The sequence below is a fragment of the Podarcis tiliguerta genome (genome assembly GCF_965153285.1).
Source record: "Podarcis tiliguerta genome assembly, chromosome: 1".
NCBI classification, from domain to species: Eukaryota; Metazoa; Chordata; class Lepidosauria; order Squamata; family Lacertidae; genus Podarcis; species Podarcis tiliguerta.
Window position 1 is genome coordinate 119974667 of NC_139534.1, and position 27253 is coordinate 120001919.

At 45.1% G+C, this 27253-nt stretch overlaps 2 protein-coding genes across 14 annotated transcripts in view; one reads left to right on the forward strand and one right to left on the reverse strand.

Moving 5' to 3' along the window:
* Positions 1–1938, reverse strand: part of LOC310677028 (uncharacterized protein) — a gene marked incomplete at its 5' end in the record, with an annotated part of 49223 nt that extends 47285 nt beyond the window's left edge. For all 11 annotated transcript variants that reach the window (XM_083439319.1, XM_083439322.1, XM_083439326.1 and 8 more), the window contains one exon: positions 740–1938. In XM_083439319.1, the coding sequence (XP_083295445.1) occupies positions 979–1938 (960 nt within the window). In that variant the 3' untranslated portion in view covers positions 740–978. The remainder of the gene's footprint in view (positions 1–739) is intronic.
* The window catches only part of TRAF3 (TNF receptor associated factor 3), an 89646-nt gene continuing 63787 nt past the window's right edge, over positions 1395–27253 (forward strand). Inside the window, exons 1-2 of one of the 3 annotated variants that reach the window (XM_083437053.1) lie at positions 1395–2617; positions 3184–3243. The gene's annotated coding sequence lies outside the window, so the exon portion shown is untranslated. The remainder of the gene's footprint in view (positions 2618–3183; positions 3244–27253) is intronic. The other 2 variants (XM_083437054.1, XM_083437055.1) reach the window with 2 other exon arrangements.

Consider the following 27253-nt stretch of genomic DNA (forward strand, 5'->3'; position numbering starts at 1 on the left):
TCAGTTGGCAAAGGCTGGGCTAGATTAGTACAGTGGTACCTTGGGTTACATACGCTTCAGGTTACAGACGCTTCAGGTTACAGACTCTGCTAACCCAGCAATATTACCTTGGGTTAAGAACTTTGCTTCAGGATGAGAACAGAAATCGCGCGGTGGCGATGGTGCAACGGCAGCAGGAGGCCCCATTAGCTAAAGTGGTGCTTCAGGTTAAGAACAGTTTCAGGTTAAGAACAGACCTCCAGAACAAACTAAGTACTTAACCCGAGGTACCACTGTAACTGGTGGAAAACTATTTTCGATACAAACTGCAAATGGCAAGTGTCGTCATAGAAGAGGCATGCCCTTTCAGGGTGAGAATGAGAAGGGACATCTAAGTGGGTGCCTCTTATGAATCATGCTCGCATCACCCCAAAACTAATGCCTTTTCACTTTGGAACAATTGAACAACGCAAACTCACAGACACGTTTTTGCCTATTTAATCGTTTACAGCAATGTCTGCTTGTTCAGAACAGGTTCCACAGTGTGCAATGGGGCTTAGTAAATTAAAAAAGCATTTTAGTCCCAATTGAAGAATAGTGGTTTTGTACGTGTACGTGTGTTGTTTTTGTTTTTTTTTAAAAAAGGAGCATGCTCAGAATTGTCCCTTCTTCGCCTCCTTGGCTAGTGGGTCACACCCACTAGTGCGAATGGAATGCAGCAGGATACCTCCCAAACTGCGGAAAGCAGTTCCCCGTTTACCTTAAGGACCGGAAGACCAACGTGCAAGAGCAACACAGTGGAAGAGCAACGACTGGGAAGCGCTGGAAACCACCAGGCCTGCAAGGAACCGGGTCCCCAGTGCAAGGAGGGCGCAGCGCTCAGCACATGCTCAGAGATGCCACTCTCGCCATCGGCTTTCCACAGCACCAGGCTTATAAATCCCGGGTGTGTGTGTGCGCAAGAGAGGAAAAAGCGCAGCCCCTGAAGCCATTCCTGGCCTACTGCGGGCTGGGTGGGGGGCACCCTCTCCCGATGCCTCCCCGCGCGCTTGCTGCAAGAGAAAGGCGGGCCGGATCGTGCGAGACGGATTGAATGAAATCCCTCCGGGAAGAGCGGCTCGCCCCTCCCACTCCCCCCCACCCCCCGCTGCTTCTCTCTTTGCTTGGCAGGGCAGGCAGCCAGTCCGCTGCGCCGGCCGCCCAGAAAAGGGGCTGGCGCGCGCCTGCCGGAGTCCCTCCCCCGCCTGGCTTGCGACGCCGAGCTGCTTGCCGCGCCTGCTGTCTAGCGCTTGTGCTTGCGCCGTAGCGAGAAGCCGGGCAGGGCGAGAGAGAGAGAGAGAGAGAGGGGAAGGGAACGCGGCGTGCCGGGGATTTCCAGCCTGGGCTTCGGGAGGGCGGGAGAGGAAGTGCGGGGCGGGGTGAGGGAGAGAAAGAGAGCCGGGGCAGCGCACCAGGGACTTTCCAGGCAGCCGGAGCGAGGCGGCGGCTGCTGCTGCGTTTGGCTGGGCTGCTGCTGCTGGTGCAGCAGGAGGCGGCGGCGGCGGCGCTGGTAGCGAAGGCTCTTTTCTCCTCCGTCTCCCCTTCCCTTCGCTTCCTTTCCTCGGGCAGGGAGAGGAGAGAAGGAAGCAGGTAGGGCAGCCGGGCTGTTGCGCCCCTCGAGGCGCAGGCGGAATCCGGGGAGAGGAGGCGAGGGGGGTCCCCTCCGGCTGAGGAGGCGGTGTGTGTGTGCGCGCGCGCAGGGGTGCGTGTGTGTTGTGTGTGTGTGTGAGGCGGGCGGGGGGCGCCTCTGGTCTGCTGGCTGCTCCCGCCGCCGCTGCTGCTGCATTTGCGCGCAGGCTGTGAGGGGAAGGAGGTGGTGGATGCCGGAGGTCCTTTCCGGAGCCTCCGCGGGGAAAAGGGAAGGGGGCGTGAGGGAGGAGGAGGAGGAGAGGGGCGGCTGGGTGGCCGGGCAGCCTTCATGGTGGCGCCGCCTCGGCTCCTGGGCTGGAGCTGCTGCTGCGAGGGGCTGGCAGGGCGAGAGCCGAGGAAGGTCGGCGGGCTGGGCTGCGCCGCGGCGGGCAGGAGCGCGCGAGGAGCCGTCGGGGCTGCCTGAGGGCGCGCGAAGGGACGCCCGCTTGCCCGCCCCCCTCTCCCGCTTCGTGGCTGTTGCTTCGCTCTCCCTCTCTGCCGCCCCCCCCAACCCACCCCCTCATTCCACTCGAGGCAGCTGCCCGCGAAGGGGGTCTGCGCCCGGGGACTATGCAGGGACCCGGTTGCTTCTGTTGCTCAGCCCCATTCGGTTTCCATGCTTTGACTGCCGGGGAAAAGGCTTCTGGGGCTCAGAGGTAGATTCCATTCGCTCGCTGCTGCTGCTGCTGCTGCTCTTGCTCTGGACGCCAGGAGCAAATGCTTGCTTCTGAGCCGCTGGCTTTGCTCAGATCTCCAGATCTCCCAAGTTCATCCTTCCAGCTGTTTGCTGCTATTGCTGCTCGCCCCCCAGCCCACCCCCGCCGCTTCAGTCTGCCCCGGTGCTTGCTTTGGAGACGGGGGCGCGCGCGCCTGTGTGTGCATTATTGCTCTTTGAGAGAGACTACTTTGGAAGGCCGAAAAAAAACACCAAACACCTTAACGTCTCGGTGTTGGAAAGTGGATCAGACCAGTAAGTCTTTTTTTAATAAATAAAATCAGAATGGTTCATGTGTATATGTGGGTTGCTGGTGAAGGAAGCATGCTTCGACCCCCCCCCTCCTCTTCCTCTCCCATTGCTGTGCCTTAAAGGTGTCTCTGCATGCATTTGATGTGCTGTTTGAATGCAGAATGCTCTCTTAATTTCTGACTCCCTCCATATGCAGTCCGTGTGGGCGGGCCGTAGGTATTTAAAGGGGAAGTGTCTTGCCTTGCAAACCTTTTATTGGGGTGGGGGGTTGTTTTAATTCACTTGTGGCAAACTCCTGTTGTATCCACTTTGCATGTCCCCACAGGCTAAACCTTTTTATTTCTTGGCTTGGTTGCTTGGCGGTGACTGCACTGATGCTTGCAGTAGGTTGCATGTTGAATTTCAATCAGTGGTAGCAGCCATGCAGGATAAGGGAACATTGCAGTTGCAAGTGGAGGGAGAGCTCTAGGACAAGATACAGGATAAATTATCTGTAATATGGGTGCGTGCATCCTCTCCTATTGGAAAAAAAAAAACCCTTGTGTGTGTGTCTGTGTGCTCTTTCATAGGAATAGCCTTGTAGCCAGTGCGGAAGAAGGAGCTCTTCTGTAAAGGACACAGAAAGAAAGGTATCTATTATGGCATTTACACATTATGAATTGGTTTGCCGTTTGCAACCCACGGTGCTTTTGAGATGTGCATGGTTTTAACATGTGGGGAATGTTAACTTGTGTATGATTACGTCATGTCGTAGTGTAACGAAAGGGAATGGGGTTTTTAAAAGTTTTATCCTGAGTCATTCCTCTGCAGATGAAATCTTTCGTTAAAAGCAGTAACTGCTATGTTTTTGTCGTCGCCCCCCCCCCCCCCCAGTAAGGCAGGAAGGAAAAGCCAGTAACTGATCAGTCACAGAGATGTATATTTAGATAATGCTTGGAGGTATGATTAAACTTGGAAAATCGTAGTTCGCTTAGCATTCTGGTCATGTCTCCATAGTGTTGTACCAGGGTATTGCTGATAGAGGATTGGTATGGGCTTCCAGCTGCAGGAGACCTTGCTTCCAGCTGTAGTTAAGCCTCTTTGCTCTTACCATTTCCCAGTAGCAGAATGGGAAGGATCCGCAACGCATCATCGGGTTTTTTTTGTTTTTTTTTTAAGGGTATTGAATGCTTGCATTATTTGTGTGTGTGTGTGTAAGGGTGAAGAGTTGTCAGTCTCTTGGCGATGCCTGAACGTTGTGCATTGTGATCAATGAGTTTACAGAAAGCATTACGTGTTATACTGCTTTTAAGAGATGCATTTGGGCTCTATTTTGCCTGTTACTGACCTAGGTGACTGAATTTCTATTGACGTCTTTGAGGCTAGGATTGCACCAGTGGTATTGTAATCCTAAAGTACGGTCCATAAAGGGGTGTAGCTTCTATTCTAGCATATGCTGTTGAATTGCAGTACTATGAATGGCTTTCAACATGGATTCTGACCCTGGCTGTTTAGTGCAAAATGCTTATTTCAGATACTTACTGGGGGGGGGGGGGGTACGATAGCTGAATTGCAACCTATGAATACATTTTCATCTACAGATGTCTTCCTCCCTCCCCACCCCACAATCTCGTTTAATCACTGAGGTCCAGCTTATGGTTTTGAATTGGCGTATATTTAGCTCTTTAAAATAAGAGAAGGCAGTTTTTCAAAGTTACATTTTCTGGAGTAAGACGCTTGTGAATATAGCATGCGTGCATTTAGTTTAAAGTGTTTATAGGAAAGACATTAAGCGTATGAGGCAAAATCACTTTCGTGTCTGAACGTGTGGTTTCTTGGTCTTGTTGGGAAGCCCCTGAGAATACTGGTTAATAATGGAAACAGTGATCTTACTTGAGGTTAGGCAGCTAAAGTTATCTTCGTAGTTAGGATTTTGCACATGCTTCTAAATGCAAGCTGCGTTCATTGTTGTTGTATGGTACGTTAGTGAAATGCTTTTTGGTTCAGTAGCACCGAACATTTAACATGTTCTGTGTATGGTGGCAAAGGAGCCGATCCAGCATGTGGGTGAGGAAGGATACTGACATCCAGAGCTTTCCTGGAATACAGCAGTAAGGAAGGCTGATCTTTTGTGACAGCTGGACACAGACATTCTGGAAGTGAAATAGGCAGACGATTTGGGATTGCCGTACACGAGACATTTCAGTTGAATTAATGTGTATGTTATTGCCATCTAGTCATCAGTGGGTATGAAACACATCACGGGGTTAAAAGCAAGGAATTCTGTAGTAATTGTCAGCGTGTAGTAAGACACCTAAGAACTGGGCTGGATCCAGCCGAAGGCCTATCCAGCGCAGCATCCCTTTTTTACGCAACTGGTCAAGACAAGCAGATGCTTCTGAAAAGCTTCGCAAGCAGGACATGGAGACGTTAATTCTCTTCCGCTGTTGTTTCCCAGCAACGGGCATTCAGATGCATGCTTCCTCTGATCTGGAGGAAGTATATACCCACCGTGAGTAGTAGCCATTGAGAGCTGTATCCTTCAGTGACCAGGGATGAATTTGTAGAGAAGAGCATCAATGAAAATTCCGAAACCGGCAGGGATTTGTTAAAGGAAACAGGGGTTCTGTGCTGAGGATGCATTTCAGAATGCCTGAATGCATGCGAATTATTTCCGTGCCCTCAAGTGACTTTTACATCGCAATGCATACAGACGAGGCGAGATGGAAAAGAGGCTGTAGGTTAAAGGAAAGGGGATGATGCAGTGGAGCGGTTGGAATATTCACGCTGGAATTAAATAGCACAATGTGCTCTTAAGTTATGTTTTCCCTTTATGGGTTTCTTTAAATAATAATAGTAAGAATAATATAGGCTTGGATCCCAGTTATTCTTAAAATCAATGCAAGTCTACATAAGCAGCAGCAGACGACAACAACAACAAAACTAGAGTTGCAAAGCCGGCTGCTCGCAAATTGCCTCCTGAAATGTTTTGACATGACCTTTCGTGACTCAGTGTCTTGACTCAGTGGCGCTCTCCACACTCTTTTCAACAGGCTTCTTTTAGCCTGGTCGATTTCTTAGCCAGTGGAAAGTGAGATTGTTGTCCTCACTGTCCGTGGCTGTAGCCATTGGGTCATTCTGCATGGACTTCCCGACAAGCAGAAGCCCTCTGTGGCATGCAAGCACAGCTGTGGCTTTCTGCCTTTCCCAGTGCGCACACCTGTTCCACCTCCAGGCGCAGTAGACACCCACGTGTGGGCATAAAATAGGCATAGGACCTGTGCATGTATAAAATAAAAAGGGTAATGTACAAAATAGAATGCATGCGGTCCTGATCTGTGCAATCAGCTGGAATTTTATGGATGTGGTCATTTAGCAAGTGCCAGAGTGTGACCTTGCTTCCCCTTCTCCAGTGGTGGTGAAATAAGCTTGAGCTAGCCCATTGGGTAGCAGTGGTCGATGGGAGCTTTGGGTTTCTGAAATGCACCCATAAAATGGGTACAAAGTTTTCTTCTGCAGCCAAGTGGATTTTTTTTTTTAAAGGATTTCTTAATTACGGGAAACCCTAAAGTACTTCAGTTTGGGGGTTCAAAATCCCCCCCCCCAACATTAGAATAGTTATATCTGATTTTACTCCCATCATGGTAAATTCATTGGTAGCCTTTTAAGGTGTGTGGTTTTGTCTGCATGCACATATATGGTATTATTGTTTCAGTAATAATTCCATGCCAGTGCCTTTTCTTCTGGGATTTACTGTTTTATTCCTCTTGGGATTGTAGAAGGTAGTAATAGTGCCAGCCTTGTTTGACAGAGCCGTTCTAGCTAGCAATTTATATTGTGTGTAGAATTCTGGAGTGGTCCTTCCTGCTTTCAAAAGAATCTCCTAAGGATGCTCAGAGCTAATTCTGGATCTTACTGCAGACTCTACTCCATATGGCTGGATTTGGTAGGAAAGCACAGAAGTGTTGCTGTCTTTCCTCAAACGAAACTTAAAAATGTTGCTGCAGCAAAAACAATCAATGTTTAGGGTACAACCAGGACTGTACCTTGAGTTTATAGCTCCACCCCACTAGCGGAAAGTATTGCACGTATTCAAAGAGACTTTGTGTAAATGCCGCATGGCAGGCGCGAGAGAATTGCCAACGTGAAACTTTCATTGGGTCCTTGTGGATTCCTTTTTGAAAACAAACCCTAAAACTCAGGTACCTACCCTTTATTCAAGAGCATAATTTTAGATCCCTGTACAGCCTTTTAAAAACGGAGAGTTAATTTGTATTAATTTTAAACTCCCTCATCCCAATGTATTTGAAGCTAGGGTTAAAAAAAGTAGGAACAATCAGTTATCCACAATTTGTTCCAAACCCCTACAAAGATACAAGTTTTTTGCCCATACACTAGTGCCTTTTTTTTGCCCTCACTAGTCAGGAAGTGCTCTGAATCTCACTTAGGAAGGAACTACCCAGCCTACAAACCACTACTGAGATGGCCTTGCTTTCTGTCCCCAAACCTACGTATCTCGCCCTGTGTCCTTTCATGTACTGTGGTGGAGGAAGAAAGCCTGCAGGTCCCACCAGGAAGTTCTTGAAGATGACCAGCAATATCTTCCAGGGGGCTTCCCCTATAAGAAGAAGCAGAACTACCTCCACAATCTTTGCAGATGCTTGCAGTCAGCTGATTTATCTCCATACTGCAGAGTTAACTACTCATCCCAGAGCCTTCTTGGAGGAAGTGGAATTTTGGCTGGGAGATCAGCCCTTAAGACTGAGGTTGGGGAGAGAATGTGAATGAACACAGGTCCATTGATTTGGCGCTGCTGCTGGAAGCCACTGGTAACTCCAGGTGACATTTATTTTGATTTATTTATTTAGATTTTTGTATCAGCTGTTCCTCCAGGAAACTTGGATCAGCAAAAGAGAGACAGAGACTTGTTCAAGGTTTCATGGAGCAGGAATTTCAACACGGGCTTCCTCTTTTCAAGCTCAAAACTCTAGCCGTTGTACCATACTGGTTTTCATGCTATACTTGAAACAGCTGTTTCAAATGCAATTAATACATTGTGAAGCTTGCCTACTTTTTTAGATTCCCAGTGCTGAAAGCAGTGAGAAACCCTGTGGTTCTCCAGATGTTTTGGGTCTCTAACTCTCAGCTCCAGCCAGCATGACTAGTGGTTAGGGATTAGGGGAGCTGTGGTCCCACAATAACTGCAGGGTTACAGGCTCCTGATTCTGGCTCTGTCACTTGGAACTCCCGCTGACTGCTGTCGTCATCATACATGCTGCGTAGATGCACCAGTTCTTCTTTGAATAAGATTTGATGAGAGGAGCCAGTCTCTGAAATTAATGTGTCTGGATTAATAACATTCAAAATACCAGCAGACATTGATCTTGCTGAATCTATTTTTCTGTGTTACTCTGTTAAATATGGCTTATACCCAGTTCTGATGATGGTGAGAGGTAGTCATCTATCTTTCTAGTGTCGTGGTTAGTTTACCTTACACATAAGGAACCCTTTCCTTCAAGACCTTCAGAAGGACACCTCCGTTCCAATACATAAACTTATTATCATTTTGAAAACCAGACCTTCAGCCAGGAATAACAAGAGACTCAAATCACCCACCAGTTATAAGTCTTCGTTCTGTGGCTAACAATGGCATTAACCAGTAAAATGGTAATGCCTCACAAAATTGAGAATATTTGAATACTACCCCTCCCCCCAAAAAGTCCATGTTTCCTGCCTTACTTGAATCCATGGTGTAACTCTGAATATGTAGTGGCAAAGGAAGCATTGAAGTTCCTAGTGTTGTGTCATTGTTGTTGTTTAGTCGTTCAGTCATGTCCGACTCTTCGTGACCCCATGGACCAGAGCACGCCAGGCACTCCTGTCTTCCACTGCCACCCGCAGTTTGGTCAAACTCATCTAGGTAGCTTCGAGAACACTGTCCCACCATCTCGTCCTCTGTCGTCCCCTTCTCCTTGTGCCCTCCATCTTTCCCAACATCAGGGTCTTTTCCAGTGAGTCTTCTCTTCTCATGAGGTGGCCAAAGTATTGGAGCCTCAGCTTCAGGATCTGTCCTTCCAGTGAGCACTCAGGGCTGATTTCCTTAAGAATGGATGCATTTGATCTTCTTGCAGTCCATGGGACTCTCCAGAGTCTCCTCCAGCACCATAATTCAAAAGCATCAATTCTTCGGCGATCAGCCTTCTTTATGGTCCAGCTCTCACTTCCATACATCACTACTGGGAAAAAACACTTGCTTTCAGAAAGAGACCAAGTCAGGGCTCCTATACTAGGCGATACGAGACAGGTTCTGATGTGCCTGCTCAGTGGTTGCTTGGGATAAAATCTGGGCAATCAAGGATTGTTAGTTATTATATGTTGATCCTGGAGCACCATTGATTGTGTGCTATTGTGAGTACCATAAAGGAGATAGTTGCCTCTCCGCAGACATAGGCAGATATACATTGTTGTGAGTTTGTGGGTGCCCGACTCCCCTGTGCTCTGCATTTCAGACTCCCCCATGTTAAGAGTTTCTGGGTGGCACACACTCCTGGATTCAGCAAATGTTAAAATGTAAGCTTGGTCCTTTTCCTGAGGTGGTGATGGGCCATCAGAAGAACAAAATAAAGGTGATGAGCCATTGGGAAAGCCAAGGTGAGGGGGCTCTGTGACAGAGGGCAAGTGGGTGGGGCACCTCCTCCACCTCTTACAAGACAAAGGCAGAATTTGGAGTAAAATTTTTGAGTTGGCCGTGATGTGCTCTAGAGGACAAAAAAGGTTTCAGACTGGTAAAGGCGGCAAGCTGGAGTGAGGTTCAGAGCACGATGGTTGATTTCTGTTTGAATCCAAGGCAGATGTTGTGGAAGAAACAAGAACACCCCTTGGGGTGTTGATGCTGTGAACCGCTCCGCCGTAGGCTCAGGTTGTATATACAGTGGTGCCTTGGGTTACATACGCTTCAGGTTACAGACTCCGCTAACCCAGAAATAGTACCTCGGGTTAAGAACTTTGCTTCAGGATGAGAACAGAAATCATTCTCCGGTGGCACTGCAGCAGCAGGAGGCCCCATTAGCTAAAGTGGAGCTTCAGGTTAAGAACAGTTTCAGGTTAAGAACAGACCTCTGGAACGAATACCACTGGAGGTACCACTATATGTGTAAATAAACCACCCCAGTCTCTTCTGTGCCTCGTTTCCAAATGGAAATGTAAACCCCAGGTTAAGTGCCTGGAAAAGTTCCCCTGGAATTTTGCACACAATTTCCCGCCTGCCTGCATTGCAGACCTATATTGTATGACCTCAAGTCACACTGAATGCTGGGTACTTCCTTGGTCTGGTCTTGTTCTAATGGACCATGGTTTATTAGTACCTGTGGTGCTGGAGTGGAAAGAAGGTCAGGCAGTGAGACTGGGAAGGATCCATTCTCAAGACCCTGGGGAAATGTTGTCGGAGATGGAAACACGGAGCTGGGTGTAGCAATGATATAAGGCAGGGAATAGGAATCCTGAAGTCTTACAGATGTTATCCCCCTCCCACCAAGAGACCATTAATCTCGGGGTTGTGAGTTCAAGCCCCATGTTGGGCAAAAGATTCCTGCATTGCAAGGAGTTTGGCTAGATGACCCTCGTGGTCCTTCCAGCTCCATGATTCTATGAACCCTGACTTGTGCTGATGGGAGCAGGCATTGAGCAACATCTAGAGCAGCCCAGATGTTGTTGGACTACAACACCCATCATCCCTGACCGCTGGTCCTGCTAGCTAGGGATGATGGGAGTTGTAGTCCAACAACAGCTTGGAGACCCAGGGTTGAGAAAGGCTGATCTGTAGGGCCACAAACTCCACACACCTCTGCTCTTAAGGCATCTTTATCATAGAAAATAATGCCAAAATGAGGAAGTAAAAAACGCTAACAGCTGATACTACAAAGGCACTAAAGCAAAATAAAAGAAGCTTTAAACTTAATCCAGGAGGGAAGAGGGAGCCAATGTAGAGATGTATTCAAAGGACAGAGACTTTCTCGGTGAGGGGAGAGAGAAATTAGATGAAGGGAAGAGTTTGACAGATGCTGAAGGCGAAAGAGGAGGCTTCCGTTGTGTGGCAATACATCCTTTGTGGAGCAACAGCTGAAACTTTCTGGCTTCATGAATTTAATAGAGTTGCATATTTCAGAGTTCTGCCATAAAATCCAGGAGACATTAAAATATAATCTCCCTTGGGGCGTGCCTCATGTAAGTCTTGCTATAGAGTCTTCTTTAAAAAATAATGTAAAAGTGGTATTTTAAAATAGTTTTAAAGCTTCCTGGTGTCTGAGCCTTTGGCTTTGTTAAGGGCACTTAATGGAAGGGCTTTTGATCTAGCAGACACATTTGAGAATCAAAGAGAAAGAGAAGCAGTTTTTGCACCCAAGAAAGGTCTTGACTACCAGGGAACACCCTACAGAACACAGTGAAATGTGGTGGTGGGGTGCTGCAAGGGAACAGAAAATAGGCAAAAAACCTCCCACCCAAAACCCCTTCATTCTCATTAGCAGAAACATCTGCTGGGTCTAAAGTGCTTGCATGAGCACAGTGGCACCAATTGGATTCCATTCAACACTAGACCACAGCTCCCAATCCTTTCATACAAAAATCCATTCCAGGTTTTCCCCAAAAGCTTTCTTTGTGTCAGCAGCCTATTTTTTTTTTTTTTGGTGGGGTGGGGGACGACAACACCTTTTTGGTGTTGCTGTTATTCAACAATTGATAATTGGAAACCCTTGTTGATTTATTGCACATCTCTCCAATAAACATGATAGAAAAGGAGAGAGAGGAAGGCGCTGCAAATCAGCCAGAGATTCACTAGTAGATTTCTTGCTTTCTTTGGTTATACGTGGGTAGTAGTTGCAATGCCGTTTTCATTGTGCTGCTTAAAACGATGGAAGCAGTTGTTGAGAAGCTTAAGTACGTTGCAAGCAATTCAGCGACTTTTCTCTCACTTCTTTTTTCCTGATGGATCACGTCTGGCCGTGAAAAACTTTGGTTAGCTTACTGCATGAGGGCTTTCTACCTTCTCAGAATGATTCATTGCACTCAGAATAGGGGTTGAAAGGCTATTTACTTTCGATATAGAGTGGCAGAATTTCTCTTGGGTCCATGTAGAAGTGGGGCATAGTTTAGTTCAAGTATTTGCCGTACGTTATGTCCAATCTTTTTGAGTTATTTCGGGTGAAAACTCCACCTTTATTTAACTTTATTTAACTTAGCAGCCTACCTAGAACTTGGTTAGCACGAGCCACCAAAACTTGAGTCTCAACCAACACCACATGAGCGCAGTACATTTAGAGCACATTCATGCTAATTTAACAGCCACAGCTTCCCCTAAGCATCGTAGCTTAACCTCTCAGAAAGCTAGAATTCCCAGCACGCTTCCCAAACTGCAGTTCACAGGGCACATAGTGAAAAGCCATGTGCCTTAAGTGTGTATTGTGAATGAAGCCTAAAGCTGTGTGAGATTTGGAATTTTCAACATAGCCATCATGCCTACCAGGCTCTATTGTTTCCTAGGTGTGGGATGCGGACTCTGTTGTCTTCCAGATGTAGTAGGACCACAACTCCCATCATCCCTGACTGTTGCCCATGCTGGCTGCGGCTGATGGGATCTGGAGTCCAGCAACAGCTTGAAGGGTTTACCCATGTCTTAAGATGAGAAATCGCTAGCTGTGGTTCTGGCACTGTCCTTGCTACGCATGCGTTTCTCATGAAGACTTAATCCTATAAATCATTATTATTTACTGGGGCTTAATTCTCTTGCAGTCTGTAAATCTTTGGGCTGTGTTTCTTGTAACTACTGATGGGGAATTAGCTGCACATCCCCCCAATCTCATTTTAAAACAAACCTTCGTCTTTGTTATTTTAACATGGTTTTAAATAAATGCCTTATGAGGAACGGCTAAGGGAGCTGGGCATGTTTAGCCTGGAGAAGAGGAGGTTAAGGGGTGATATGATAGCCATGTTCAAATACTGTATATAAAAGGATGTCACATAGAGGAGGGAGAAAGGTTGTTTTCTGCTGCTCCAGAGAAGCGGACACGGAGCAATGGATCCAAACTACAAGAAAGAAGATTCCACCTAAACATTAGGAAGAACTTCCTGACAGTAAGAGCTGTTCAACAGTGGAATTTGCTGCCAAGGAGTGTGGTGGAGTCTCCTTCTTTGGAGGTCTTTAAGCAGAGGCTTGACAACCATATGTCAGGAGTGCTCTGATGGTATTTCCTGCTTGGCAGGGGGTTGGACTCGATGGCCCTTGTGGTCTCTTCCAACTCTATGATTCTATGATTCTATGAAATCTTACGTCTATATTGTAAACTGCTTTGAGATTCATTTCTTTAAAAGATAAAGTGGTCTAGAAATAAGTAATAATAAAAATTATTAAAAAATGATGTTCTCTTGGTGTGGCTTTAAGGTGAGCTGTAAGCTGTTTTATTCCATCCACACTAGGGAAGGCCTTCTGGTGGTGTGAGACTTCTGTTATATTCATTATTGTAATTTGTGTATACAATGGTTTTGATTTTGTAACGTGCCTGGAGATGTTTTTTAATCAATAGACGATCATATAAATTTAATAAAAAATTTGGCATGTAGGAAGCTGCTTTGTGCCACATCAGACTTTTGTCAGTTTAGCCTCTTGTTGTCTGGCTGGCAGTGGTTTTTCCAGGATCTCGGGCAGATATTCGTCCCCATCACCTGTTACCTGGTCCTTTTAACTAGCAGGTCCCTGAACCTGGGAACCTCTGTATATAAAGGGTGTGCTCTCTTCAACTCATATGACCTTCCTTCTGAGTTTTGTGTTTGGCGAAGGAGATAAAAGCAGTTTCAGGTTTTGTCCCCCCCCCCCTGAAAGTAATTCTGCAGTGGCAGGCGTGGGTGGCAATAACCTGTGATAATGGAGCCCAAAATGCTCCTTGGGGCCTATTCAGTGCAGCCAGAGGAGGACTCTGCGCATGCCTCCTGAAATGTGTGACACCAGCCACCACTGAAAATGATTTGGGAAGGAAGGTAAGAAAGGAACAAGCAAGCAAACAAACAAACAAACAAACAAACTATACTTGGTGGATGGTTCAGATGTCAATCTAAATTATGTCAGGATTTTGGACTCTGCGGTGTTGGTGGGAATTTCCATTTTTGGAATTTGTTTTTGTTCATGTGACCAGCCTAATGGCATTAAGGTTATTAATGGCCTAGATCAGGATAAAAGACTATATTTTTAAATTTAATTTGGACTGGAGGAATGTACTTGCTTTATTAGGCTCATTTGTACACCATTCTTAATTTAGAAAAATCACAAAGGTAGGTGGATGAAGATCATGAAGATAGGTGGATGGGTCCCCCTCTGTTGAAAGAGTGGAGGGTCGTGAGACACGGGGTGAATCCTTCTCAGTATTGGTACCAAGGCCATTGAACTTGCTCCTCATGCAGTCTTGTTCCTCCCTTATTCCTTTTAATAGGCACCAGCTCAACAGAGGTTGTTTTTTTTTAATAAATATAATAGAGTGTTTAGGGTTCATTGAACCTTGGTTTACCCATTGTTCTTCAGTGGTATACATAAGAATAACTCTTCTGGATCAGGTCAAAAGCTTGAATAGTCCAACATCCAATTCTCACCATGGCCAACCAGATGACTATGGGACACCCCCACACAGGACACAAACACAACAACACTCTCCCCACTTGTGCTTCCCAGAAACTGGTATATAGAGCCATAACACCTCCCAGTACTTTAGATAGTATACACCTAGTGACCATCAATAGCTTTACCTTTCAAGAATTTGTCTGAACCCCATTTTAAGTCATTTGAGTTGGTGACTGTTACTTTACACCCTTTTATGGCTTTTTTTTTTGGTGGGGTGGTGGAATCTGTTTATTTTAAAATAAAGATTATAACGTATATTTTCCCTAAACTTAAAAGTCCCTGAAAGGAGCCCCAACCTCTTTCTAGGCCTGCTTAATTCAACAAGATTGGATGAAGGCCTCATGTGCCTTCATCCAATCCCTCTTTCTCAGTGTTAGAAACTCAGATGTATAAACTAGGTGTCAAATGGCTCCTTAAACCAGGGTTACAGTCACCAAAACAGAAAGCCTAGTTGCCATTTTTGGGCAAGATAGCTGTAAGGTCTTATTTTACAAATAACGGACTGACTGTGATTGATTCTCAGTGAAACATCTGGCTAGTTCAGATGACCACTTTGAAGCTAGGTTAAGAGCTTTGAGAACTTTGAGAAGAAAAGTCCCTTGACCCATATGTATTGGCCTATTCTGACCTCTTTTTCTTAATGGTGACTGTTCCTTCTCAGGCTGCACAGAAAAATCAGTTTGATTCCAGAAATTCATTCCAATTGTACAGGTAAAATATAACAGAATTCTGCAGGATGGGGTTTTAGAGTGTGAAAACAGCCCAGATCCAATGATCTCCATATGGTGGAGATGTCAGGTGCCAACCTGGCGACCAGGCATCTTCACTTGGTCGCAAGTGGTTGAAAACTAGGTGCAAAACGCGCCTGGCTAATTTCGAGCATTGCCTCTTCTAGTAACTCCCAACCTAGTGTTGAATTAAACATTACACTATTAAGACCATTCAGTCAGGTCAAGCATTTCTGATGTCAGATGGAATGAAACCTCTCCTTCCCCTGTATGCTGTTCTGGGGGGCTTTCCTGATCCCTAAGAGCAGATACGGGGCAGGGAGGACAGCCCCAATGCACTAGTGCTACTATATGCAACATACAACTGTGTGTAACATACAGTTGCACCACGAATCCACATTCTTTTCCTCCGGAGTTATGGCCAGTTCAGATTGTATCAGACTCAGGTGCTTGGGTATTAGTGCGCATTATTCATTTTGGCAGTTATTTATGTGTTCATTGCCTGCTTTCTCAGTTTAGATAGGTCTTCCTGGAGTTTTTCACAGTCTCCTAATACAGGTCCTTGAGGGGATTTCATTGCTTGTTTGCCCTTTGTACTTCTTTCTACTGTTTGCTTCCTGTTGTTCAGCCACTTGTTGATCCCCAAGATATTTCCATTTGCCTAACTTGGGCATAGCTTTCCAAAGCTTATGTGCTTGTGAATGATGTTTCCTTGACATCATTGGGGGCAGCTGATCAGCCAAGCATCTTCAGCCGGTTCTTTTAAGAAGACACCTTTTCCTGCAGTCTAGAGAGGCTGTGGTCTGTAAGCAAATCAGCAGGTACCACGAAAGTTTTTCTTTCCCCCCCTTTTTAAGGATGTGGTGGTGCTTAAATGCCCTGCAATTGCACAAGATCAATGACCAGTCCAGAGGGTGCTTCTTCCTATCAGCCTCTTAAACTCTTACATACTGTGATTTCGATTTAAGTGGTTCAATTGCTTCTACTCTCCAGTGACAATTTGGTGTTGGGAGGGAGAGAGCGCGTTCCTCAAACATACGTTTTCACCATTGAACTTTGCTGCAACAACAACAACAAAATTCTTGGAAAATAACCCTAAACTTTGCAGAACTGGCTCTTGCAAGAACCAAGAAGAGCATTTCTCAATAAATATGTTAAATCTTTAAGGTGGTAGCTTTTAGAGAGTTCTTGTTCAGCCCATGTGGCCTCTCTTCCTCGGTCCCACCCTCTTCTTCCGCCCCGGATTGTTCATCACATTGCAGAAGAGGAACAAGCAGACCTGAAAACTGCAGACACAGCGAGTCCCTGATCTGGATTGAAACCATGGTGGGCGGAGGTAGAGTGGCTTTAATCCACCCTCCCCTGCTCATGCCAGAGCCTTGGTCCAAATCAAGCTCCAACACCTGCAACTTGTATGAGGAAAAAAGCTCCCATTTGCTTTAATTGGAGTCCCGCCACCCTAATGTAAATTGCAGATGTGTGTGTGTTTCTGAACAACTAGCTTCAGGGGGTGAGCAACTGGTGGCTCTCCAGATGCAGATTGACTCCAACTCCCATAAGCAGTGTTAGAAACTCAGATATATAAGCTAGGTACCAAAATGGCACCTTAAACCAAGGTTTTTGTTCTGTTGTTTAGTCGTGTCCGACTCTTCGTGACCCCAAGGACCAGAGCACACAAGGCACTCCTGTCTTGCACTGCCTCCCGCTGTTTGGTCAAACTCATGTTTGTAGCTTCGAGAACACTGTTCAACCAACTCGTCCTCTGTCATCCCCTTTTCTCCTTGTGCCCTCCATCTTTCCCAACATCAGGGTCTTTTCCAGGGAGTCTTCTCTTCTCATGAGGTGGCCAAAGTATTGGAGCCTCAGCTTCAGGATCTGTCCTTCCAGTGAGCACTCGGGGCTGATTTCCTTCAGAATGGATAGGTTTGATCTTCTTGCAGTCCGTGGGACTCTCAAGAGTCTCCTCCAGCACCATAATTCAAAAGCATCAATTCTTTGGCGATCAGCCTTCTTTATGGTCCAGCTCTCACTTCCATACCTCACTACTGAGAAAACCATAGCTTTAACTATACGGACCTTTGTCGGCAAGGTGATGTCTCTGCTTTTTAAGATGCTGTCTAGGTTTGTCATTGCTTTTCTCCCAAGAAGCAGGCATTTTTTAATTTCGTGACTGCTGTCACCATCTGCAGTGATCATGGAACCCAAGAAAGTAAAATCTCTCACTGCCTCCATTTCTTCCCCTTTTGTTTGCCAGGAGGTGATGGGACCAGTGGCCATGATCTTCGTTTTTTTAATGTTGAGCTTCAGACCATATTTTGCTCTCCTCATTAAAAGGTTCTTTAATTCCTCCTCATTTTCTGCCATCAAGGTTGTGTCACCTGCATATCTGAGGTTGTTGATATTTCTTCCGGTAATCTTAATTCCGGCTTGGGATTCATCCAGTCCAGCCTTTCGCATGATGAATTCTGCATATAAGTTAAATAAGCAGGGAGACAATATACAGCTTTGTTGTACTCCTTTCCCAATTTTGAACCAATCAGTTATTCCATATCCAGTTCTAACTGTAGCTTCTTGTCCCACATAGAGATTTTTCAGGAGACAGATGAGGTGATCAGGCACTCCCATTACTTTAAGAACTTGCCATAGTTTACTGCGGTCGACACAGTCAAATGCTTTTGCATAGTCAATGAAGCAGAAGTAGATGTCTTTCTGTAACTCTCTAACTTTCTCCATAATCCAGCCCATGTTTGCAATTTGGTCTCTGGTTCCTCTGCCCCTTCGAAATCCAGCTTGCACTTCTGGGATTTCTCGGTCCACATACAGCTTAAGCCTGTCTTGTAGAAATTTAAGCATAACCTTGCTAGCGTATGAAATGAGCACAATTGTGTGGTAGTTGGAGCATTCTTTGGCACTGCCCTTCTTTGGTATTGGGATATAGACTGATCTTCTCTAATCCTCTGGCCACTGCTGAGTTTTCCAAATTTTCTGGCATATTGAGTGTAGCACCTTAACAGCATCATCTTTTAAAATTTTAAATAGTTCAGCTGGAATACCATCACTCCCACTGGCCTTGTTATTAGCAGTGCTTTCTAAGGCCCATTTGACTTCACTCTCCAGGATGTCTGGCTCAAGGTCAGCAACCACACTACTTGGGGTGTACTAAACCAAGGTTAGAGATGCCAAAATGGAATGTCTAGTTGCCATTTTATTGCAAGATGGCTCTTAAGTCTTTTTTCTTCTTCTGCAAATAAATATCAGTTAAACATCTGACTAGTTCAGATGACCACCTTCAGCTAAGTTAAGAGCTTTGAGAACTTAAATAAGAAAAGCCCCTTGATCCGGGGACAGTCCACGAATATTTTCGCTTATTCTGACTTCTTTTTCTTACGTGTGACTGCTCCTGCTCAGAAAAAATCATTTTGGTTCCAGAAATTCATTCCAATTGTGCAGATGAAATATAACAGGTAGAATTCTGTGAAAGCAGTCCAGATCCAAGAATTCCCAGGCATGCACCTCCAGATGGTGGAGATGTCAGGCGCCATCCTGGCGTCCAGGCATCTTCACCTGGTCGCAAGTGGTCAAAAGCCAGGTGCAAAATGCTCCTGGCGCCTTGCTAATTTCGAACACTGCCCATCAGCCCAAGGTGACATGGCCAGTGGCCAAGGATAATGAGAATTGTCCACAAGGCATGGAGAACCACATTTTTCCTCCACCTGTGTCCTAAAGGCACTGTCCCAGAGGTGGTGTGCTCTGCATCAGTTGTTGCTTTAACACCAGAGTGGTGGGTGAAGAAATTCTTTGTGTTAATGCTTTTTGCTACAAGTGCGAACAAACTTCATTACAGTCTTCACCGTTCTTGAAGCTTGATCCCTGATTCCTTGCTGCTGAGAGATCCACAGCGTGGAGAAGATAATGAAGGTGTTTTTCAAGCCTGGAGTACCAGCAAGCACTGTAGTCTCTGAACTGAAATCTTCTTGTTCGTTCTGAAGAACCTCTTGACGATTCACTTAGCTTGCACCTGAGGACAAATATGTGTTCTGAAGCATGAGCTGAAGGAGTTTATACCTTGACATTCATCACCTTCCTAAATATATAACAGCGCCTAATTAGGAATTAATGCCTAATGAGGAATTAGTGTTTCTGGTGGTTGGGTTGGGGGGTGGAAATCAAGCAGGAAGTTTTCAGATACAATTAGCATTTACGGTCCCTCAAGGTTTACACAGATACACGTAAGAAGAAAGGAAAGCATCAGTTTATGGAAATCTAGAAACAAGAGGTACCAATATCCAAACGGGATAGAATCACTGTAACACTTAACGCAGGAGTGCCTTTGAAGAGCTAAGTCACTTGAATGAATGAACCAAATGCAGAGCCGAGAAGAAGCCCCCTTGAAGCGTTTTGTAAGCTCCATCTGTGCGACGTGCATCTGCTCCAGAACCTTCAAATCGGGCAAGTGACTGAATAGTTTGCTGGTAGGTTTCCATTTTAATCTGTTAAAAGGAACGGAAGAGGATGTGCAATTCAGCAAGAGGCGAGCGATATGCTCCTGCCTGCTTTCTCTGACGTCTTCTGAGATTAGGTTGGTATCAGCCATGTTTGGGTCTTTCTCTGCTGTGGAGTGCGCTCTGTGGAATTGCCTGTCAAGCAAAAACACTTGCAGATGGATATTTATACCTGCCCCGGCTTACATTTTGTGATGCTTTCATGGCTGTCCTGGAATTGTTCTATTTGTTCTGAGTTTGTTGTCATTATTTTTGATTATGTACTTAGCTTCAGTTTGGGGATTAAACACGCACACACAAACACACACACAGACACACACACACACACACACACACACTGTGTTAATGATTAGTTGGCTGCCTTGAGTTTCCTTGCAAAAAATTGGGAATAAGATAGTATCTTTTACGATAATGCAATTAACAACGCAAATTGGCAATCCAGATTATAATTCCTCTAAAGGAATGCAGAAACCCCACCAGCAATCACATTGTTTCAATAGATACTCAAGTGTGTAAGTTAAACAACTATTGTAGGGAAATCTTAAGCCTTTTCTGTTTTCGGAGGTCTAGATGGTGGTGGTGATTATGTGGGACAGTTGATTTCTCTCCCTACGAAATACTTACATCCAATATCTATATGCCACCAAGCCCTCCCTTACTTAAAACAATTAAAATAAGCAGTTTATGTTTTATAGAAACAGTTGTTTAATTTTTCCACCAAAGATAAAGCTGAAAATAGCAGCACTTTAAAAACAGTAAGCACCCTGCTCACAGAGTTCATAATAAAAAATTTTGAAATAAGCTTTTAAAGTTTGTATAAAACTAATAAAGACGGAACCCAACTCACCCATCCATTGGACGAGCCCCACAGATAGAGCCTTTTTAGTGTTGGCTCCATATCTAGATTGTTGAAGTTTGCTGGAGGGCCTTGAAGCAAGTAAGGATGCACATTCTTGGTAGGTCTCCACTAAGATCAAGCAAAGGATATAAAAATAATGTTGAATAACTGTAGCTGGCTGCTGCTAAATGACTAACACTCAGTTTTTATAGCTGCAAGGGAAGAAAATAATGGGAGTCTCTTAGGTACATTGAATTGGACCCATTAGTATTGTCCACACTTTTTGGCAGTGGCTCTCCAGGGCTTCAGGCTCTGGGGACCCATCAGTACCTGTGTATGTCAGCTCACATGGTCATGATGGAGCCAGAATTTCATTTATAAGTTTATAAATTAAAAATAAAATAAAACCAGTTTGCATTCTGTACCAGGAGGCCAGAATGTGTTCTAATAAATATTTCAGAATGACTAATTGCTGCAATGTTTTTATAACTCTGAGCCCGGCTTCGGCTGGGGAGGGCAGGATATAAACAAAATTTTATTTTTATTATTATTTTAAAAATTTCTGCGTAACGTTTATCCCATTATTAAAATGAAAATACTTAGTGATTGCCAAAGAGAAAAAAAAGTGACGGTCTGAATGTTTATCGGATTCAGAGTCCTGGCAAAATGTAGAGCCCCAGATTGTTCAACGTTCCTGCAAGAGCTTCTTTCGCTCAGTTTGGATGACCACAGGCTAACCACAGGCAATGATCAGGAGGCAAAGTAGAATTGTATCTGCTTGCCTACTAGATCCATCTGTTGACACCACCTTTGGGCTTCCTGTATATCTATGTCTAAACGTAATATTTGCGTAAGCCCCATATAATTGACAGTGGAATGGACTCTCCTTCACTGGAGATTTTAAAGCAGAGGTTGGATGGCCGTCTGCCATGGATGCTTTAGTTGAGATTACTGCATTTCAGGGGGTTGGACTAGATGACCCTAAGCACCCTTTCCAACACTACAATTCTATGGTTCTATAATAAATCAGATGTGTAGCTCAAAACTATGCTGTCAATTGTCGGTAGACGCTTCGGTATTGGAGCCAAATATTTTCCCCTGCGTTTCACTGGATTCGACCCGTGTAGGTAGTAGCAGTCGGAAGAGAGAAATGTTTATAGGGAATGTAGTCTCAATGTTTGTGTACACACTTTGGAAAGATGTGGCGTATGCCCAAATTTCTATTTATTGTCTGCCTTTGAGGCTTGCTTTATAGCTTGTGCATATTAATAGCAGGCAGTTAAAGCGAGCTTTGCGGGTTCGTCTCCCAGCAGGAAACCCCTGGGTGTTTAAATTTCCAATAGAAACAGGACCAAGTTCTCCAGCAGTAGTACATAATGTATTTATCACTCGGAAACATGGAGTGGGGCCTTGCATCATGCTTTGCCACTCTGCAGTAATGGATAGCCTCTTCTAGTGCAGGTGGAAGGGCCTAGTACCTTTTGAAGCCCGATGTTTGTTTATGTTATGGGGGAACCTCAGCGCGGCCAAACTACCTTTGTTTTGTAGCAGCTGAGCACTACTTTACTCTTCCAGTAGTGCAGCCTTATGAAAAGAGAATGATGTGTATTTAACAAGAAGCCCAGTTTACTATATTTGTGGAGCTGAATGGCCTATACAGTGGTAACTCTGGTTACAAACTTAATTCGTTCCGGAGGTCCACCTGCCTTGCCCCACCCTCTAGTCTCTGCTTCTCAATTTGAATTGCATTATTTTATGTACTGTGGCTTGCTGTTGTTTTATTGATTATAGTTTAGAAATTATTTACAGTGGTACCTCGCAAGACGAATGCCTCGCAAGACGAAAAACTCGCAAGACGAAAGAGTTTTTTGTTTTTGAGTTGCTTCGCAAGACGAATTTCCCTATGGGCTTGCTTTGCAAGACGAAAACTTCTTGTGCCTTTTTCTTAAAACCGTCAATGCATTCCTATGGGAAACCGTCAATACATTTCATATGGGAAACCGTGCTTCGCAAGACGAAAAAATTCACGAGACGAGAAAACTCGCAGAACAAATTAATTTCGTCTTGCGAGGCACCACTGTATTGTAACTGTTGAGTGGATTTCTGTTTAACTTTTATATGTTGTTATTATTTAATACTATTCTAATGATGGTTGAATGTTGCTTTTTTGATGTAGGTTGCCTATTTTAAAGTTTAATTATCACATTTTTGTATTGCATTAGATTGTTATAGGGTGTACATTTTTTGTTTCTTCAGCTTGTAAACCGCCTTGAGTATTGTAAGATAGAAAGACATTATACAAATTAAAAAATGATGATGATGATGAGGTCCGGTCTTAATCTGAAACCGTTCTTAACCTGAGGTACCACTTTAGCTAATGGGGCCTCCTGCTGCTGCCGCAGTACGATCTCTGTTGTCATCCTGAGGTAAAGTTCTTAACCTGAGGTGCTACTTCCGGGTTAGCGGAGTCTGTAACCCAAGGTATTTATAACCCGAGGTACCACTGTATAGCTCAGTGCTTCTGACTGGCCGCAGCCCTCCAAGGATTCAGACGGGGTCTAACCCACCCTTACCTTGAGATGTTGAGGAATGAACCAAGCACATATTGTTACCACTGAGCCATGGCCCTTCTGGAAGGCAGGAAGAATGGAGTTAGGGCTGCGGCATAATTTCCAAGTCTGTAAGACTTCTAAGTGTCTTAAAAGGCAGAGTTGGATGTTACAAATGGCACATTGCTACTCCCTGCCAAATGATGAGATCCATGTTGAATTCCCGACTTCCTTGCCTGCTGTCTCCATGTAAAGCATGGCATTGGCTTAGTGTTACGTGCAAACCAGGTCAAACAAGGAAGCATGCTGGGAAAAAATGTGGCTGCTTTGCTCCTTTCCCTTGCTGATGATGCCACGCTTCTGGGAGCTAAGCCATTGTTTGGCCTGTTGTTTACATTGGAACCCAGGCTTGTAATACTACTACTACTACTACTACTACTACTACTACTACTACTAATACACCACCCATCTGGCTGTGTTTCCCCAGCCACTCTGTGCGGCTTCCAACAAAATATTAAAATACAATGGTCTGTTAAACATTAAAAGCTTCCCTAAACAGGGCTGCCTTCAGATGTCTTCTAAAAGTCTGGTAGTTGTTGTTCTCTTTGACATCTGGTGGGAGAGCGTTCCACAGGGCGGGCGCCACTACCAAGGTGACGCCAGCTCATGCCTTAAGAGAGTAAAGGGGTTGTCTCTCCCACCACTTGGTTGGCCTGATATTAAGGCAAGTGACTTTATGAATCAAATGCAGAGGAAGGCAGAAACCAGGGTTTTCTCCAAACCATCTGTATGGCTATTTAAAGAAATGCATTCATTTATGTTTCAGTGCTGTAGGAAACATTGATATAGACTGCAGGGTTGCCATACATCCAGGATTTCCCAGACATATCCAGAACACAGGAGTCAGAAGCTCAAAAACTTCCATTTTCTTTGTGAATTTGCCAAAAAAGCTCAACAGCTTTTCTGTCTGGGTTTTCACTGTTTGAAATATGGCAACCCTAATAGACAGAGCAATCATATATGCTACATAATATTGCAGATTCAAGGAGGTCAGCCTGGATGATGTTGGTGAGTTCCTCACCTGCAATCCTGTATCTGAGAGAAGAATGGGCCTTTTCTGTAGTGTCTCCCTGGTTGTGGAATGCTCTCCCCTGAGAGACTCACCCGGCACCATCATTACATGTCTTTAGATGCCAGGCAAAAACATTCCTCTTTACCCAGGGCCTGTGGCTATTAAATAATCTACAGCCTGTGAAAGTGTGGGGGAGAGGGCTGTTATTATCATGACTACTTTATTATTAGGCTGTCTTTCAGCATGCTTTTTATTATGCTTTTATCATTGATTGTTTTGGAATGTGCATTTAATGGGATCGTCTGATAAGGGGCGGCATATAAACTGAAATTATTTATTTATGTATACATACATACATAAATAAATAAATACATATATACCCTGCCCATCTCGCTGGGTTTCCCCAGCCACTCTGGGCAGCTCCCAGCAGAATATTAAAAACACAATAAAACATTGAACATTAAAAACTTCCCCGAACAGGCCTTCAGATGACTTCTAAAAGTCAGAGAGTTTTTTATTTCCTTGACATCTGATGGGAGGGCGGTTCCACAGGGCGGGTGCCACTACCAAGCAGGCCCTCTACCTGGTTCCCTGTAACCTCACTTCTCGCATTGAGGGAGCTGCCAGAAGGCCCTCGGAGCTGGACCTCAATGTGCGGGCTGAACGATAGGGGTGGAGACGCTCCTTCAGGTATACTGGGCCGAGGCCATTTACCGCTTTAAAGGCCAGCACCAACACTTTGAATTGTGCTTGGAAATGTACTAGGAGTCTTTCAAGACTGATGTTATGTGGTCTCAGCAACCGCTCCCAGTCACCAGTCTAGCTGCCGTATTCTGGATTAGATGTAGTTTCTGGGTCACCTTCAAAGGTAGCCCCACGTAGAGTGCATTGCAGTAGTCCAAGCGGGAGATAACCAGAGCATGCACTACTCTGGCGAGACAGTCCGCGGGCAAGTAGGGTCTCAGCCTGCATACCAGATGGAGCTGGTAGACAGCTGCCCTGGACACAGAAATGACATGTACCTCCATGGACAGCTGTGAGTCCATGGACAGCTGTGAGTCCAAAATGACTCCCAGGCTGTGTACCTGGTCCTTCAGGGGCACAGTTACCCCATTCAGGACCAGGGAGTCCCCCACACCTGCCCGCCCCCTGTCCCCCAAAAACAGTACTTCTGTCTTGTAAGGTTTCAACTCCAATCTGTTAGCCGCCATCCATCCTCCAACTGCCTCCAGGCACTCAAACAGGACCTTCACTGCCTTCACTGGTTCTGATTTAAAAGAGAGGTATCTAGTCCAAGCCCATTCAGTTCTGGAATATTTGCCAAACATGGGGCTCAAACCCATGACCTTGAGATAAAGAATCTCATGCTCTACCGAGTCATCTAACTCAGCAAACCAGATGTCACCAAGGTTTGCTTTTGGCTGGGAGGTGGGGTGTGTGTGTGTGTGTGTGTGTGTGTGTGGAGATTAGCCACCCCGTTGGAGAGCCTAGCTCTGTCTTAAAAACTGCTCTCTTAAACTTCGGGCTGTGCTAAAATCGGATCATTTTAAAGTATAAAATTCATCTTACTCTGTTGTGCATGGTCCCATGTGAGGGTGAGGGTCTGGAATTTGGCCAGTAAATACTTGAATAAAAGGTACACACACATATATATGTATATATATTTAAACAACCACCTTTTTTCTTCTTCGCCAAGCAACTTTGTGGAATATGTGATTGGTGAGAGAACTGTACTGTAAACTATTCCATCTGGCTGCTAATTAAAAATGTTCCTACGAGGTTAACTATGTCCCGGTGAATGAAGCTTGCTGAGGGTTTCTCATTTGGAATCAGAGTTGCCCCAGGCTGTCGGATCTCATCCCCCATTATCACTGTAGGCACTATATGGCTTCAAGTATTCAGCAAATGCATCACGTTTCATCTGGTTGCGCCAGGAGGTGCCCAAAGGCTCTTGTTTGGACATTTTGATAATGTCTCCTTTGTTTGCTTGCCACAGACAAAACATTTATTTCTGTTTTTATTTTTAGAGCGGGGTTTCGCTTGCTAATATGAAGAGTTTTATTTGGCTGTAAAAACCAAGTGTTGGTCTAGTTTTTCAACAGGTTAAACCAGAGCTTTTCATGTTGGTGACACACTTTTAAAGACATGCATCATTTCGCAACACAGTAATTCACTTTTACTAGCAAACCAGAGGTTAAACACAGACCCCCCTCTCCCGCCCTGGGAGGAGCGCGGGGAGCGTTCGCACGACACACCTACACACTGCAGCTGACACACAAACATGTTGTGACACACAATTTGGAAAGCTCTGGGTTAAACTGTTAAGGTGGCATTCAGCATTTGCCAAGAGCAGTCTTTCTCAGTCTTGGGCTCCCAAATATTTTTGGACTACGATTTCCATAATGCATAACCATTGGCTAGGGTGGCTCTGGATAATGGGAGTTCTTTGCTGGATTTCTCTTCATTGCCCTTACAGTTCAGGAGTGCCAACACGGTGCTAGCAGGCAGCTATGTACTTGCAGCCGTCTCCCCTGGTTGACCACAGAATCTCCTGCCCCTGCTAAAATTGGGCATGAATTCAGCGTATACAATAGGTTCGAATTTTGTGATGCCTCCAACCAAAAGGGACATACAAAGAATGCACATATTAGGGGAAAGTATGCATGTATTAGCACATGTGTAAGTGAAAATAACAAATAACAAAAACATTATTTGGAATGCTTGCAAAAATGCATAGGAGGAACATGCAATAAAATGCAAGCGAATTTTCATGAGGACCTTCAGAGTGGTGTGCAAACCAAATTCAAGGCTGGAAAGATGAGAAACTGAAACTGACATATTAGTCTCTACACTGTAGTGTGTTGTGTTGATCTGGGCACTAGTTGGCAGCATAGTACATGCTCTGCTGGAAGTAAACGGTAATGAGCTTTGTGCTTCTACAGTTGTACGCCTGGGAATTCTGATGGACGCCTGCCTTCAATGTGGTGAAATCCTCCCTACCTCTCGGCAAAGCGATAGCAATTCAGATGATCTGCTTTGCAAATGATTTTCGGGCACATTGTGGTAGGGATCATCCACCTCGGATTGTGGCACGTGAACAGTGCTGTCAAAACGCTTCTGGGTTCAAGAAGCATGTGCACGAAGTTCCTGTTTCGCAGATGTGGACGTAATAAGGAAGGCAAGCGCCACCGCTTGGTGTAGGACATTTGCTTTGCATGCAGAAGGTTCGGGTTCAATCCCTGGCATCTTCTAGGTAGGGCTGGGAATATCCCTTGCCCGAAATCCTGTTGCCAGTCACTGTGCTGTAGA